The sequence below is a fragment of the Conger conger genome, chromosome 15 (assembly GCF_963514075.1).
Source record: "Conger conger chromosome 15, fConCon1.1, whole genome shotgun sequence".
NCBI classification, from domain to species: Eukaryota; Metazoa; Chordata; class Actinopteri; order Anguilliformes; family Congridae; genus Conger; species Conger conger.
Genome location: NC_083774.1, coordinates 7,220,108 through 7,237,462, shown reverse-complemented (window position 1 = coordinate 7,237,462; position 17,355 = coordinate 7,220,108). Strand labels below are relative to the sequence as shown.

Below are 17,355 nucleotides of genomic sequence, written 5' to 3'. Positions count from 1 at the left end.
CGAAACCGTAGCCCATGCGTTTATGCTTCCCTCTGTGTTCAAGTAAAACCACGTTTACATTATAAATTGCAGTCATTTTAGGAATTAAATTCTCCCCATGGTAGAATTCAGTGGGCAGTTCTGGTCCAGTAGGCCTGTATCACTTCAGATGGGGATATCAATATGCTGTCTGTTTAATTTGCTAGTGGTTTAGGCTACTGAAATTAGCTTAGAAGCAGAGTCTGACATTATTAAAAAGTTGGCTATGCTATTGCATAATGTTAACCAGATTTACCAGTACAAATTTTATGTGTCTTGTGTTTTAGAAAATAAAATATTAATAGCCTCTTGTAAATTCATTTCACAGGTAATAAAGCACGGCAGGATGTGGTACATCATGACTATTTGCACTGATACGGGGCATACACCGTGCAAATATTCATGATATACAATGCCCTATTGGTGTACTAGCTAGTACACAGAAAGTTTTTTTAATTTTTATGTGCAGTAAATTAAATTTGCATTTCAGCAGCAAAACAACAGGGCTGTTCAGTGGCCGTCTGAGGGGCAGATGCTCAAAGAGGGGAACATCACGTGGAAAAGCTGTGTTATCACACCTCACACAGGTATTGTTTTACAACACAACATGCAGGTATTACGTAGAATATATTTTACCAAGATGAGTGAATGAAAATTGATGATGACAGAAACAATGCTCTAAATAATTATTTGCCGACAAATGTGTAAAAAAAATAAATCACAATCCAAATAATGACATTTATTGAGTTGCACAGAGTAGAACCATCTAAAATCGTGCGCCTCTGTGCCAGGTTTTCGCTCCTCAGAAGATGGCATTCCCTGCAGTCTGCCCACAGTTTGAGTATCCTGTTCAGGAAGAGCACGCTCCATTTCTCCAGCGGATTGTGAGTGATGTACACATCACAGTGACAGTTCGGGGGCCCTGGTCTGTGAAACCAGCTCTTTGTAAATGGTACATGGTTGGCATGTCTATAGCACCTTTCTCCAAAGCGCTGTACAATTGGTGCCTCTCATTCACCCAATCATACACACACACTCACACACCAACGGCGACTGACTGCCATCACGGCACCAATCATCTGTGTGACAGGCTGTAGCCCCCCCCCCCCTCACCGTTGCCATGTCGATGGAGGCCGTGGCCTCGTCCATGATGAGGATGCTGCTCTTCCTCACGAAGGCACGCGCCAGGCAGAAGAGCTGACGCTGGCCCTGGCTGAAGTTCTCCCCGCCCTCCGTTACCATGGCGTCTGCAACACAACCGTCACGTGTCAGGAGTGGAGGCGTTCGGGCGAAAACTACTCACGGAAAACCTTCACAAAAACTGCCCGCTGCACAGATAAAACTACATTACTGGACAAAAACCAGCAAAGAAGTAAATGAACGCAAAAAGTGCAGCACCAGTGAAAGAAAGCCAAGGCACCCTGTCTCCAGGTAAAAAAAATGGATAAGATGCCTTTTTGAAACGGGTTCAAAAAAGACCAAACATATTTTTAAAATATTCTGACCTGACTTCTTTGTGGCCAGTGTGAGATAATATTACACACCGATTACTCCACTCGACAATAAACAGAGTCACACTGCAGCCACTGCATGGTGTTCTGATGCAAGAACTTAAACGCTCGTTGGCATCACAGGAGATTTGGAGATTGAGACAAAACGGGGAGATTTTGCCTCGGCTCACCTGAGAGGACACTATCGCCATATCCAAAATGATATCAGTTTTCACCCACAGAGTAGGTAGGAGTCATTGTTTGTTTGTAACTGTTCATATGTGTATTGAATATCTATCCTTTATTAATACGAGCAATGACCCCTACTTACTCTGTGTGTTTTACTCTATTATCATTTTGGATATTAATGCCCCAATGTAGCCTACCCTAATCAAAACCAGAGGTGCCAAAGTTGGTCTGGGTGGTGTTGGGTGGTGTTGTGTTGGGCTGTGTTGGGTGGTGCTGGGGTGTTGGGTTGAGGGTGTTGGGTTGGGGGTGTTGGGAGGTGTTGGGTTGAGGGTGTTGGGTTGGGGGTAGTGGGTGGTGTTGGGTTGGGGGTGTTTGGGGGTGTTGGGATGAGGGTGTTGGGTGGTGTTGGAGGGTGTTGGGTTGAGGGTGTTGGGTGGTGTTGGGTTGAAGGTGTTGGGGGGTGTTGGGTTGAGGGTGTTGGGTGGTGTTGGGTTGAGGGTGTTGGGGGGTGTTGTGTTGGGGGGTGTTGGGTTGGGGGTGTTGGGTGGTGTTGGGGGGTGTTGGGTTGAGGGTGTTGGGTGGTGTTGGGGGGTGTTGGGTTGAGGGTGCTGGGTGGTGTTGGGTGGTGTTGGGTTGGGGGTGTTGGGTGGTGTTGGGGGCTGTTCATATGTGTATTGAATATCTATCCTTTATTAATACGAGCAATGACCCCTACTTACTCTGTGTGTTTTACTCTATTATCATTTTGGATATTAATGCTCTTTTACAAAAATGCCCTTATAATGCTCTCTGTCCCAATGTACCCTAATCAAAACCAGAGGTGCCAAAGTTGGTCTGGGTGGTGTTGGGTGGTGTTGTGTTGGGCTGTGTTGGGTGGTGCTGGGGTGTTGGGTTGAGGGTGTTGGGTTGGGGGTGTTGGGAGGTGTTGGGTTGAGGGTGTTGGGTTGGGGGTAGTGGGTGGTGTTGGGTTGGGGGTGTTGGGTGGTGTTGGGTTGGGAATGTTGGGTTGAGGGCGTTGGGTGGTGTTGGGTTGGGGGTGTTGGGTGGTGTTGGGTTGGGGGTGTTGGGTGGTGTTGGATTGAGGGTGTTGGGTGGTGTTTGGTTGGGGGTGTTGGGTGGTGTTGGGTTGGGGGTGTTGGGTTGAGGGCGTTGGGTGGTGTTGGGTTGGGGGTGTTGGGTGGTGTTGGATTGAGGGTGTTGGGTGGTGTTGGGTTGGGGGTGTTGGGTGGTGTTGGGTTAGGGGTGTTTGGGGGTGTTGGGTTGAGGGTGTTGGGTGGTGTTGGAGGGTGTTGGGTTGAGGGTGTTGGGTGGTGTTGGGGTGTTGGGTGGTGTTGGGTTGAAGGTGTTGGGGGGTGTTGGGTTGAGGGTGTTGGGTGGTGTTGGGTTGAGGGTGTTGGGGGGTGTTGGGTTGGGGGTGTTGGGTGGTGTTGGGGGGTGTTGGGTGGTGTTGGGTTGAGGGTGTTGGGGGGTGTTGGGTGGTGTTGGGTTGAGGGTGTTGGGGGGTGTTGGGTTGAGGGTGTTGGGTGGTGTTGGGTTGGGGGTGTTGGGTGGTGTTGGGTTGGGGGTGTTTGGGGGTGTTGGGTTGAGGGTGTTGGGTGGTGTTGGAGGGTGTTGGGTTGAGGGTGTTGGGTGGTGTTGGGTGGTGTTGGGTTGAGGGTGTTGGGTGGTGTTGGGTTGGGGGTGTTGGGTGGTGTTGGGTTGGGGGTGTTTGGGGGTGTTGGGTTGAGGGTGTTGGGTGGTGTTGGAGGGTGTTGGGTTGAGGGTGTTGGGTGGTGTTGGGGTGTTGGGTGGTGTTGGGTTGAAGGTGTTGGGTTGAGGGTGTTGGGGGGTGTTGGGTTGGGGGTGTTGGGGGGTGTTGGGTTGGGGGTGTTGGGTGGTGTTGGGGGGTGTTGGGTGGTGTTGGGTGGTGTTGGGTTGAGGGTGTTGGGGGGTGTTCGGTTGGGGATGTTGGGTTGGGGGTGTTGGGTGGTGTTGGGTTGAGGGTGTTGGGGGGTGTTGGGTGGTGTTGGGGGGTGTTGGGTTGGGGGTGTTGGGTTGAAGGTGTTGGGTGGTGTTGGGGGGTGTTGGGTTGAGGGTGCTGGGTGGTGTTGGGTTGGGGGTGTTGGGTGGTGTTGGGGGTGTTGGGTGGTGTTGGGTTGAGGGTGTTGGGTGGTGTTGGGTGGTGTTGGGTTGAGGGTGTTGGGTGGTGTTGGGTTGGGGGTGTTGGGGGGTGTTGGGTTGGGGGTGTTAGATGGTGTTGGGTGGTGTTGGGTGGTGTTGGGGAGTGTTGGGTTGAGGGTGTTGGGGGGTGTTGGGTTGGGGGTGTTGGGTGGTGTTGGGTGGTGTCAGGTTGAGGGTGTTGGGGGGTGTTGGGTTGGGGGTGTTGGGTGGTGTTGGGTGGTGTTGGGGGGTGTTGGGTTGGGGGTGTTGGGGGGTGTTGGGTTGGGGGTGATGGGTGGTGTTGGGTTGGGGGGATGTTCTCTCACCCAGTCCCCCAGGCAGGGCCTTGACGACAGTCTTGAGCTGGGCGATCTCCAGAGCCTCCCAGAGCATGCAGTCTGTGGCCTTCCTCTCCGGGTCCAGATTAAACCTGCAGAGAGACACACGCACACACACACGGGTCACACACTTTAAACCTGCTGAGACACACAAGGGTCACACACACACTACAGTACATTACATTCGTCATTTAGCAGACACTCTTATCCAGAGCGATGTACAATAATGTACAGAACCATAACCAGGGATAAGTGAGCTGAAAACCCTGTAGGGAAGTGCAGTTCCAAGTGCTCAAAGTGACCACATTGATAAAAACTTCAACCCTTGCAGAGTAATCAGACAACAAACTGACCAAGAAGGAGTGGTAAAACAGCTTTGGCAACTATAACACTAAGAATAGTAAAATACGTCCATGCATACATAAGTCCAATAATTACAATGGAGACACACACCACACACAGGCCACACACCTAAGCATGTTAAGCCTATAAATACATCTGGAATAGCCTTTACATGCCTGCTAATTCTCACAGATTAACACCGAAGTGAAATGTAGTGCATCCATAGCCTAAAGGCATGTAATTGTTGCCTTGGAGATGAAGTAGCTATTTTAGTGAGCAGCAGAATTGCTCAGCTGCTTGTGAACAAGTAAAACTGTATTTAATGCACTGTGTGAGTGCCTCGATTTCTTTAGCAGTTCTCACCAATATAGATACTCACAGGAAAATATATATTCACCAATATTAACTCATGTTGTAGTGAGGTGTTTTGGGGTTTCGTTTAAAATTCTTTGTGGTCTGCTGAAGTGCTTTCAGGTTTTACCAGCATCTAAAGCAAGAATCACAATTCAATTAACATTGGTTTTGTACAGTGAGTTTTACAGAGAACTCCACAAAGGCATTTTAAACAGAGAAACGGAAGGAAAATTGGGCGAAAAACAGGCCTGAACCATCTCCACCTCAAACCCCAGAGGTCCACAGTGCCAGCTGGCTTTTGATGCATTTTGTAAGGAAGGCCATTCAACGACTAAAGAGTCTGCACACCTTGTGTCCTGGCTGCTGATTGAAATGAAATCACAAAGGCCACAGCGTGCTCCTCCCTGACGTGCTGGCATCTTGCCCTTTTCTCCTTGGTGCAGCCCATTACTTCTTGGAGGTGGCTTTTGTCCAGGACTATAGTTTTTATCTCTGCAGTGAGCAGTCTGTGTGAAGGTCTGAGTAAGCTATTTTTACCCAAACACCTCAGCTCAAGAATTGTGTTCTTGAGCTGAGGTGTTTGGGTGAAAATATACAGTCACTGAGCACTTTATTTAGTATTTATTAGACTTATTTTTTGGACTTATTGGTCTTCTGCCCCTGTAGCCTATCCACTCAGAGGTTTGACGCATCGTGTGTTCAGAGATACTCTTCTGCACACCACTGTTGTAATGTGTGGTTATTTCTGTTACTGTCACCTTCCTGTCAGCTTTGACCAGTCTGGCCCTTCTCCACTGACCTCTCTCATTAACAAGGCGGAGTTGCTCACTGGATGTTTTTTGTTTTCACACCATTGTCTGCAAACTCTGGAGATTGCTGTGTGTGAAAATCCCAGATCAGCATGAGATCAGCAGTTTCTGAGATACTCAAACCACCCTGTGTGGCACCAATAATCATTCCACGCTCAGAGTCACTTAGATCACATTTATTCCCCATTCTCCCGCGCCCCCCACCCCACACACACACACTGCCCCCCCCTCCCCGGTCTCTGACCTGATGGTGCCGCTGAACAGGAAGGGGTCCTGCAGGATGATGGAGAAGCGGGACCTCAGGGTCTGGAGGGGGAGCTGGGCGATGTCGATGCCGTCGATGATGATCCGCCCTGCCGCGAACACGCAGAGAACCCGCCATTAATCTCCAAACTCACCACCATTAATCTCCAGACGCACCACCATTAATCTCCAAACTCACCACCATTAATCTCCAGACTCACCACGCTACTCTCTGAAACTCACCACACCAATCTCTGAAACTCACCACACCAATCTCTGAAACTCACCACATCAATCTCTGAAACTCAACACATCAATCTCCAACACTCATCACGTTACTCTCCAACACTCACCACATCAATCTCCAACACTCACCACATCAATCTCCAACACTCACCACGTTACTCTCCAACACTCACCACATCAATCTCCAAACTCACCACATCAATCTCCAACACTCACCACGTTACTCTCCAACACTCACCACGTTACTCTCCAACACTCACCACGTTACTCTCCAACACTCACCACATCAATCTCCAACACTCACCACGTTACTCTCCAACACTCACCACGTTACTCTCCAACACTCACCACGTTACTCTCCAACACTCACCACGTTACTCTCCAAACTCACCACATCAATCTCCAACCTCACCACATCAATCTCCAACACTCACCACATCAATCTCCAACACTCACCACGTTACTCTCCAACACTCACCACATCAATCTCCAAAACTCAGCATGCTACTGTCCAACACTCACCACATGATTTTTGTGTTAAAACATTGTTTCAAGACCATTGTAAATCCCTTTCAATCATTGAAAAAGGCTCACTGACATGTTGACTCACCCTCTGAACGTTCACAGAGAAGGGGTGGGATAAACAGTGTCGTGGAATGAGCATGTTTGTTTCTACAATTCCATTAGTAATCCGAAATGACCTATTGTACCTTTAATGTATAAATATTAATATAACTAATAAGCTATTTGGTGGCTAACAAATACATTAACTAATGAAAAGTTCATTTCATGCTTAATTAATGTATTTGTAAATGAATTCATGTTAACTGCAACAGTTAATGCCAATCCCTGTCCAGTTTCTTGTCTAGGTGTGGGGGAGTGTGATGTGTAGAGGTTGTTAGAATTATATATGAAATTCATTGACAAATTAATTAATTAATGTAAAGCGTGTCTGACTGTGACTTCTGGAAAGATAGTGTATGGTACTTGGATAAGTACTTGGATAAGTACCATACACCATACTCCCCGGGTCTCCAGGCCTGAGAGAGATGCTGCGAAGCCTCATCATTAATATTTATTTTATTAATATTTACCCTCGAACGTGTCCACCATGCGGAAGAACGCCAAGGAGAAGGAGGACTTTCCACTTCCTGTTCGGCCACAGATTCCCACCTGCGGACAGAAGAGACGCGGCTGACAGGGAAGGCCTTTTATCTACAGATGTGTGTAAGTAAAAATAAGTATAAAAGGTGTTCTTAATGTCAGTAAATGTGCAGGGGTGTCCAGAAAACCTCTTCAGTGGCTTTTTTTCCAGAGGGTCCCAATGCTGAGGGATAGTTCATGAAGAGGGGGTTTACATGATGGGTATCTAATGACTCTCTGATGTTCATGAAATTGTGCATATGTGTATGGAATGTATGTACACTCACTGAGCACTTTATTACATAGACCTTTGCTTGTGAATGCAAATATCAGCCAATCATGTGGCAGCAAGTATAAGGCATAAAAGCATGCAGACATGGCCAAGAGGTTCAGCTGTTTTTCAGACCAAATGTCAGAATGGGGAAAGAATTTGATCTAAGTGACATTGACCGTGGATGATTGTTGGTGCCTGAGAGGGTGGTTTGAATATCTAACAAAGTGCTGATCTCCTGGGATTTTCATGCACAACATTCTCTAGAGTTTGCAGAGAATGGTATGAAAAAGAAAAAACATCCAGTGAGCAGCAGTTCTGCAGGCAGAAACACGTTGTTAATGAGAGAGGTCAGAGGGGAAGGGCCAGACTGGTCAAAGCTGACAGGAAGGTCACAGTAACGCAAATACCCACACATTACAGCAGTGGTATGCAGAAGAGAATCTCTGAACACACGACGTGTCTTAAGTGACTAGGCGACAGCAGCGGAAGACCAATACATCTAATAAATATCTAATAAAGTGCTCCCTGAGTGTATATAGATTTTTATGCACTCTCAGAAATAAAGGTATGAGAACTGCCTTAAAAAGTACAAATGCTGTAGGGCAGTACCCTATAGGTACATAGAATTGTACCCCTAACCAGCAATCTATAACTCATTTGTACATTTTGTGCTTGGAAAAACATGCTAATTTGTACCCAAAGAGAACATTGCTGTACTTTCAGGGTACATTTGGGAAATTTTTTATTTTTTATTTGTTTATAATGTCGTGGACAGTCCCCATTAATTAACTGTAAACAGTAAATGGAGCAGCTTTAGCCTACATGACTAATTTCCAGCTGTTGTCCCCGGCCAGTTGACAATAGGCTCCCTAAAATACATTAGTTAAAAAAATAATAAAATTACAGTTGCAGCAAGCACAAACAAATGGAGCAAGAAATACAAACATATCAAGCACAATTGGAGCAAGCAGAAACATGCGGGGAGACAAGACATGCAAGCACAAATGGCAGCAACATCAATGCAGTACATGAGATAAAACAGTACAAGGGGACAAGGGAAGAGCAAATAGTCATAGCAGACATACAGACACAGCAACATACAGACATAATAGCGTACAGACATAGTAGCATACAGACACAGCAGCATACAGGCACAGTAGCATCCAGACATTGAAATGTGTGCCTTGAAGGTGGCACAGCGTGGCACAGCGGGGGGGAGTGGCCTGACCTTCTGTCCCGGGCGGATGTGGGCGTGGACGTGTTTGAGGACGGGCTTCAGCGTGCTGTCGTATCGCACGCTCAGGTTCTGGATCTGAATCTCCCCCCGCTGGGGCCAGCTGTCCGGGACCTGTGCTGCTGCTGACCCACCCACGCCAAACACACACCGCGCATACACACACCCCCAAACACACACACACACCCCCCCCAAACACACACACACACAACCCACAAACACACACACACACACACACCCCCCAAACAACACACACACACAACCCACAAACACACACACACACACACACCCCCCAAACAACACACACACACACCCCCAAACACACACACACACAACCCACAAACACACACACACACCCCCCAAACAACACACACACACACCCCCAAACACACACACACACCCCCCATACACACACACACACACACACACCCCAAACACACACACACACACCCCCCAAACAACACACACCGCGCATACACACACACACACACCCCCCCCAAACACACACACACACACCCCCCCCAAACAACACACACCACGCATACACACACACACACACACACCACCCACAAACACACACACATACCCCCCCCCAAACACACACACACACACACACACCCCCCAAACACACACACACACCCCCCCCAAACACACACACACACACCCCACCAAACAACACACACCGCGCATACACACACACACACACACACACACCACCCACAAACACACACACATACCCCCCCCAAACACACACACACACACACACCCCAAACACACACACACACCCCCCCCAAACACACACACCCACCCACAAACACACACACACACACACCCCAAACACACACACACACACCCCCCCCAAACACACACACACCCCCCCCCCAAACACACACACACACACACACAGACACACCCACCCACAAACACACACACACACACCCCAAACACACACACACACACACCCCCCAAACACACACACACACCCCCCCCCAAACACACACACACACAGACACACCCACCCACAAACACACACACACACAGACACACCCACCCACAAACACACACACACACACACACACCCCAAACACACACACACACACCCCCCCCAAACACACACACACCCCCCCCCAAACACACACACACACACACACACCACCCACAAACACAGACACACACACCCCCCATACACACACACACACCCCCCAAACACACCCCACAAACACACACACACACACACCACCCATACACACACACACACACACCCCCAAACATACACACACACACACACACACACACACCACCCATACAATCACACACACCCCACAAACACACACACCCCACCCATACACACACACACACACATACCCCAGAACAGAGCGGAGAGGGAGAGAACACAGGACGTGAGGTTTCTACTACACATGAGCACACAAACACACACTCTTTTATACACACACACAAACACACACGCTCTCACACTCTAACAGACACACACACACACACACCCCAAAACAAACCCCATGGTTTCCATAGGGGCGTGGCTCTGGGAAACGGGGCGTGGCTCTGGGTGAACGGGGCGAGGCTCTGGGTGAAGAGGGCGTGGCTCTGGGTGTACAGGGCATGGCTCTGGGTGAAGAGGGCGTGGCTCTGGGTGAACGGGGCGTGGCTCTGGGTGAAGAGGGCGTGGCTCTGGGGGACAGGGCGTGGCTCTGGGTGTACAGGGCATGGCTCTGGGTGAAGAGGGCGTGGCTCTGGGTGAACGGGGCGTGGCTCTGGGTGAAGAGGGCGTGGCTCTGGGTGAACGGGGCGTGGCTCTGGGGGACAGTGCGTGGCTCTGGGTGAACGGGGCGAGGCTCTGGGGGACAGGGCGTGGCTCTGGGTGAATGGGGCGTGGCTCTGGGGGACAGGGCGTGGCTCTGGGTGAACGGGGCGTGGCTCTGGGTGAAGAGGGCGTGGCTCTAGGTGAACAGGGCGTGGCTCTGGGTGAACGGGGCGAGGCTCTGGGGGACAGGGCGTGGCTCTGGGTGTACAGCGCATGGCTCTGGGTGAAGAGGGCGTGGCTCTGGGTGAACGGGGCGTGGCTCTGGGTGAAGAGGGCGTGGCTCTAGGTGAACAGGGCGTGGCTCTGGGTGAACGGGGCGAGGCTCTGGGTGAAGAGGGCGTGGCTCTGGGTGAACGGGGCGTGGCTCTGGGTGAACGGGGCGTGGCTCTGGGTGAACGGGGCGTGGCTCTGGGTGAACGGGGCGTGGCTCTGGGTGAACGGGGCGTGGCTCTGGGGGACAGTGCGTGGCTCTGGGTGTATGGGGCGTGGCTCTGGGTGAACGGGGCGTGGCTCTGGGGGACAGTGCGTGGCTCTGGGTGTATGGGGCGTGGCTCTGGGTGAACGGGGCGTGGCTCTGGGTGAAGAGGGCGTGGCTCAGGGTGAACGGGGCGTGGCTCTGGGGGACAGGGCGTGGCTCTGGGTGTATGGGGCGTGGCTCTGGGGGACAGGGCGTGGCTCTGGGTGAACGGGGCGAGGCTCTGGGGGACAGGGCGTGGCTCTGGGTGTATGGGGTGTGGCTCTGGGGGACAGGGCGTGGCTCTGGGTGAAGAGGGCGTGGCTCTGGGTGAACGGGGCGTGGCTCTGGGTGAAGAGGGCGTGGCTCTGGGTGAATGGGGCGTGGCTCTGGGGGACAGGGCGTGGCTCTGGGTGAACGGGGCGTGGCTCTGGGGGACAGGGCGTGGCTCTGGGTGTACGGGGCGTGGCTCTGGGTGAACGGGGCGTGGCTCTGGGTGTACAGGGCGTGGCTCTGGGGGACAGGGCGTGGCTCTGGGTGTACGGGGCGTGGCTCTGGGTGAAGAGGGCGTGGCTCTGGGTGTACGGGGCGTGGCTCTGGGGGACAGGGCGTGGCTCTGGGTGAATGGGGCGTGGCTCTGGGTGAACGGGGCGTGGCTCTGGGTGTACGGGGCGTGGCTCTAGGGCGGCGGACTCACACAGCAGACCCTCGTAGTTCTCGGGCTCCGTCTGTAACAGGCTGCTGATCCTCTTCACCGAGCCCAGCTGCACCTCCATGTCCGCCAGGTTCCGCACCATCCAGTTCAGGTAGTTAGACACCTGGGGGGGGGGGGGGAAGTCACTCAGGGGGGGCTGAGCTGCCTTTTACAGCCTGAAGCTGCTGGCCTACAATCCTGCCTTTCCCCTAGCAACAGCTTATTTCCCTTAGCAATGGCATACAGCTTCTTTCCCCTAGCAACGGCATACAGCTTCTTTCCTTAGCAATGGTGTACGGTTTCCTTTGTTAGTGCAGGGGGACTCAAATCAGCACCAGCATTATATTGAAATGTATTCATTAGCAGGATAAGCCACTTGAAATGGCACATCTGGTTTTGGGGGGGGGGGGGTCCTACATTCTGCTCAGACAGGGGACCCCCCGTGGGGGAGGGGGTGGTGATATATTCTCAGATAGCCCGCTCTCACAGAGTACTCCATATTGCCGCTGGCTTTCTTCACTGCCCCATACTGAACTGAGCAATTCATGCTGCTGATTGACCAGAGGTTTAACTAGCCTGGTCCCAGGCAAACCTGGGTCAAACACATCATCGTTTTGGATTCAAATCCTTTTCATGCTCGATTGATCTTGCCTGGTGCAACCGAGCCAACCAAGAGGTCGATTTTTTTTCAGGGTACTCTTTGAGAGTATTTCATAGGTTCCAAAACAGCAGGAAAACTCTGTAAAATGTAGAAAAGTATCCAAGACAGCTCTGTATTTGACCTAGATCTGGTCCCAGGTTTAATCAGTCCTGATCAGAGGAAAGGGAGAAAGCCAGCCTTGTGGGCCTGATTTCAGAATCCCTGCCTTGGCGATCACACTTGGCGCCTTCCCCTTAGTGACTGCATCCGGCTTCTTTCCAGAACCGTCCGTCAGCAGCAGTTATGCAAACAAATAAAGGAGTCAGCTGTATTTGAGGTGCTCAGTTTCCTGTATCTATGTCACGCTAATCCAGCCTGTATAAATAGCGTGGATGTCTTTCATCGTCTGCGGTAAATAAAGCTTTCTGGGCAGATCACCACGAGCTAATGAATCCGACATACGTCCGTCGCTAAGTGAGCCCAGCTCTCACTGCAGCAATGTGCTGACTGAGTGCGTGTTTCGGACCCGCAAGTAAACAGAGCTTAACCTCAGCATGAACACATGGCTCAACTCAATTCAGTTTTATTAGTTTAGCGCTTTTTACAAAAGACTTGCCCTACAGTGAGTGAGAAGCCCTTACAGTGAGTGTTTAACTCTTACACTGAGTGAGTAACTCTTACACTGAGTGAGTAACTCTTACACTGAGCGAGTAACTCTTACACTGAGTGAGTAGATCTTACAGTGAGTGAGTAGCCCTTACACTGAGTGAGTAGCCCTTACAGTGAGTGAGTAGCTCTTACAGTGAGTGAGTAGCCCTTACAGTGAGTGAGTAGCTCTTACAGTGAGTGAGTAGATCTTACACAGAAAGCTCTTACCATGAGTGCATACGTGAGGCCCAGGCCCACCAGGCCGGTGGAGAGGTGGTTGTACAGGGAGTTGGTGATGGAGGCCACAGCTGCTACCAGGACCACACAGGCCCCTATGTACTCCTGTAGGAAGAGCATCTATATCAACCTCACTGATCTGGGAACAGTGTCTGCAACTAACGTCTAACAATGTAAAAACTAAAAATGGGAATGGATTTTACATTGCTTGTTCAGAGATCATGAAATCATCGTCCTCAAGGGCAGAGAACTGTTGCTTTTCCAACCTCCCTTTACCTGGGAGGTGTGAAGACAGTTGTGAAGACAGTCTGGCCAGACAATAGCACAAATTGTTCAGCTAATTACCCAGAAGAAAAGAAAACCAGGGCTGGATTTGGATTCGAGGGACAGATCTGTCACGGTCTAGTTCAGTTACATAATTATGGGCTGTGTGGTATCTCAGCTAATCTGCTCCAGATATGGCATCTGTATTCACTGAATATCTTTAGAATTGGTCATGTTCTGTGGGTCACAGTGGGTGCTGCAGTCTATCCCAGCATGCATTGGGCAAGAGGCAGGAATACTCCCTGAACAGGCTGCCAAACCATCCCAGATATCTAAATTTGGGGCGGCCTGTAGCGTAGTTGTTAAGGTGCATGCCTGGGACCCGCAAGGTCGGTGGTTCGATCCACAATCCGCACAGCCGTTGAGCCCTTGAGCATAATGTGACTGTCTTAACAAGCATTTTAGTCTTATAACAAGACTTAAGATCTTATTTTTTTCTCTCAAGTAGAAAATATTTGCTTGTTTTAAGTTGAGATAAGCTTGACAAGTGGAGTTTTCTTACCACAATCTTGAAATGAGCCAAACTCTAATCAACGGTCAGTCGCATTGGATAAAAGCGTAAGCCAAATAACATGTAATGTAATTTGATGTTTTTAAAATGTAAAAAGAGAAATGAAACGCATAATATGATTTAACCTGAGCAGGCAGGGTTTGTTACGTAAGACTGGGGTCCGTCGCGTCGGGTTACGGTTAAACCGCGGTAAACGCAGGCACTGCCGCTGATTTCCGCGAAACAACGAGGCAGACGCGTGACTGCCCAAAGCGCTGAGACCTTTCCCCTCTCAAGTTCCCTCTGGCGGTACAATCCCCCTCCTGCGATTGGTCAATACCCTCCCCCGACTTCAGCTGCGTTCTGGACCAGGCTGGAGTACCGTCACTCTACAGGGCAGGGCTCTCATAGTCACTGCTGGGTTCTGTGAGTTCCTTTCAATCAGCAGCCACTGAAACACTTAAAGCAAGCGTTTAAAGTGCAGGAACACGTCAGGCAGAAGAAACCAGCAGACACAGTGGACCTCCGGGATTTGAGTTTGAGATCTCTGTGCTTCACAGGCCGGTAAAATATGAACACAGTCCCAGTTATCATTAAAAAAACAAAAAACCACTACAGTACAAGCCCAAATGTACACTGCCATCTTGTGAAATCAGAGTTCTTTTCATGAATCTGCGGGAATTCTGGGTAAATGTACAGGTGTCTGAAGGCTTAAAGCAATGGTCCTCACTCCTGGTCCTGGAGAGCCGCAGTGTGTGCTGGATTTTGTCGTTACTCCACACTTAACTGATCAATTAAAGCAGTTCATTACACAGTTATCTCACTTCGCCTGTTTTTTTGGGTTTGAATTGGTTGCTGATTTTAAGGCAAGACCAGAAAGGGAGGACCCCAGCGCACCCTGCGGCTCTCCAGGACCAGGAGTGAGGACCTCAGCACACCCTGCGGCTCTCCAGGACCAGGAGTGAGGACCTCAGCACACCCTGCAGCTCTCCAGGACCAGGAGTGAGGACCTCAGCACACCCTGCGACTCTCCAGGACCAGGAGTGAGGACTTCAGCACACCCTGCGGCTCTCCAGGACCAGGAGTGAGGACCTCAGCACACCCTGTGGCTCTCCAGGACCAGGAGTGAGGACCATGGGGTTAAAGTGTTTTACCCAAGCCCCCTGGGGGGGGGGGGGGGGTGTCTCACCATGCGGACCTCCAGCCAGCGGTTGGCAGCGGTGAGGAACAGGGAGGAGATGTTGTTGGCGTCGGTGTACTCCAGGAGCCTCTGCCTAAACCGGGCCTCATATCTGCAGGGGATTGGAAGAGAGGGGTCACGTGACCTGGCCCGGAGTGTGACATCAGCAGAACACCCAGCTGAAATACCGTATCTGGAATACATAATCTCTTTGGGCCCCAGTAATGTTCACTGTTAAAGTTAAACAGGAACTACGTACATATATCAACTTTCATGTAATATTCATATGATTTTCTGTTTTGGCTGGTTTTCTTAAAGCCTCACAGGAATCAGCAGGAATGGTTTAATATTTTGCCAGCATCCAGAAAGAAAAATGATACCCCTCTGTTTTCTGTTTTTAGTAATGTGCTGTCGTGCTGGTAAACACAATATGCTGTGTTCTGTCTGCTGATGTGTGAAATAGTTTTACTGTAATGAGCATTGGTGAGAATCTGTGTGTGTTACAGTGTGTATGTCTGTGCGTGCGTGTGCGTGTGTGTGTGTATGTGTGTATGCGTGTATGTGTGTGTATAGAGTGTGTGCATAGTGTGTATATTGTGTGTGTGTGTATGCGTGTATGTGTGTGTATAGAGTGTGTGCATAGTGTATATATTGTGTATGTCTATATATATGTAGTGTGTATAGTAGGTGTGTATGTGTGTGTGTGTGCGTGCATGTATGTGTGGTGTGTGTGTGTGTGTGTATAGTGTGTTTGTGTGAGTGTGTGTATGTGTGGTGTGTGTGTGTGTGTGTGTGTGTGTGTATAGTGTGTACAGTGTGTATAGTGTGTCTGTGTGTGTGTATGTGCGTGTGTGTGTATGCATGCATGTATGTGTGGTGTGTGTGTGTGTGTCTCGTGTGTATAGTGTGTGTGTGTGTGTGTGTGTATGCGTGCATGTATGTGTGGTGTGTGTGTGCGAGTGAGAGAGAGAGAGTAATACGCATGTGTGTGTGTGACCTGAATGCGCGGATGGTGGTCAGGCCCTCCACAGTCTCAGTCTCAGTGTGTGTGTGTGTGTGTGTGTGTGTGTGTGACCTGAATGCGCGGATGGTGGTCAGGCCCTCCACAGTCTCAGAGAAGTGGGAGAGCAGGGGGAGCTGGGTGCTGTCGTCCAGCTGCTGCAGGTCCCTGTGAGGGGGAGGGACTACAGTCATGTGACCTTACTGTATCACATACATACATGCACATACACACTCACCCTCTCTCTCTCTCTCCCACACACACGCACACACTCACACACACACACACACACACACCCTCTCTCTCTCTCTCTCTCTCTCTCTCTCACACACACACACACCTTCTCTCTCTCCCACACACACGCACACACTCTCACACACACACACACACACACACACACACACTCTCTCTCTCTCTCTCTCTCTCACACACACACACGCACACGCACACACACACCCTCTCTCTCACACACACACGCACACACTCACCTTCTCTCTCTCTCCCACACACACGCACACACTCACACACACCCACACACACACACACACACTCTCTCTCTCTCACACACACACACACACACACACACACAGACACCTTCACTCTCTCTCTCTCTCTCTCTCTCTCTCTCACACACACACACACACCCTCTCTCTCTCTCTCACACACACACACACACACACACTCTCTCTCTCTCACACACACACACACACACACACACCTGGAGGCCACTCTGAAGTACTTCTGTATGAAGTAGCAGACGATGGTGAGGGGCACCAGGGTGATGAGGAAGATGGGGGTGACGTAGGAGATGACCCCCAGGGCGGACACACACAGCAGGGTGGAGCGGCTCAGGCACTCCAGGGTGGCCGGAATGTGCTGGAACCACAAAACCACGTTCCCACGGTTACCATGTTACCACGTTACCACAGCCGGCTCCTGGGTTGCGACTGTTCCCACTGCTTCTGAACTACAGCCGCTTCCGCCAGTAACCAGCACCATACTACAGCCCGGAATGTGCGCTGTTAGTGTCCTTTCAGTAATCCATTTTTA

At 50.5% G+C, this 17,355-nt stretch overlaps 1 protein-coding gene across 4 annotated transcripts in view; it reads right to left on the bottom strand.

The window, feature by feature from the left end:
- The window catches only part of abcc8 (ATP-binding cassette, sub-family C (CFTR/MRP), member 8), an 84,418-nt gene that overhangs the window by 1,189 nt on the left and 65,874 nt on the right, over positions 1-17,355 (bottom strand). For all 4 annotated transcript variants that reach the window (XM_061221628.1, XM_061221625.1, XM_061221627.1 and 1 more), the window contains 10 exons: positions 17,024-17,181; positions 16,381-16,473; positions 15,315-15,417; positions 13,303-13,416; positions 11,790-11,910; positions 8,814-8,944; positions 7,263-7,341; positions 5,924-6,032; positions 4,163-4,266; positions 1,132-1,265 (listed from right to left, as the gene is read on the bottom strand). In XM_061221628.1, coding sequence (XP_061077612.1) covers positions 1,132-1,265; positions 4,163-4,266; positions 5,924-6,032; positions 7,263-7,341; positions 8,814-8,944; positions 11,790-11,910; positions 13,303-13,416; positions 15,315-15,417; positions 16,381-16,473; positions 17,024-17,181 — 1,146 coding nt within the window. The remainder of the gene's footprint in view (positions 1-1,131; positions 1,266-4,162; positions 4,267-5,923; positions 6,033-7,262; positions 7,342-8,813; positions 8,945-11,789; positions 11,911-13,302; positions 13,417-15,314; positions 15,418-16,380; positions 16,474-17,023; positions 17,182-17,355) is intronic.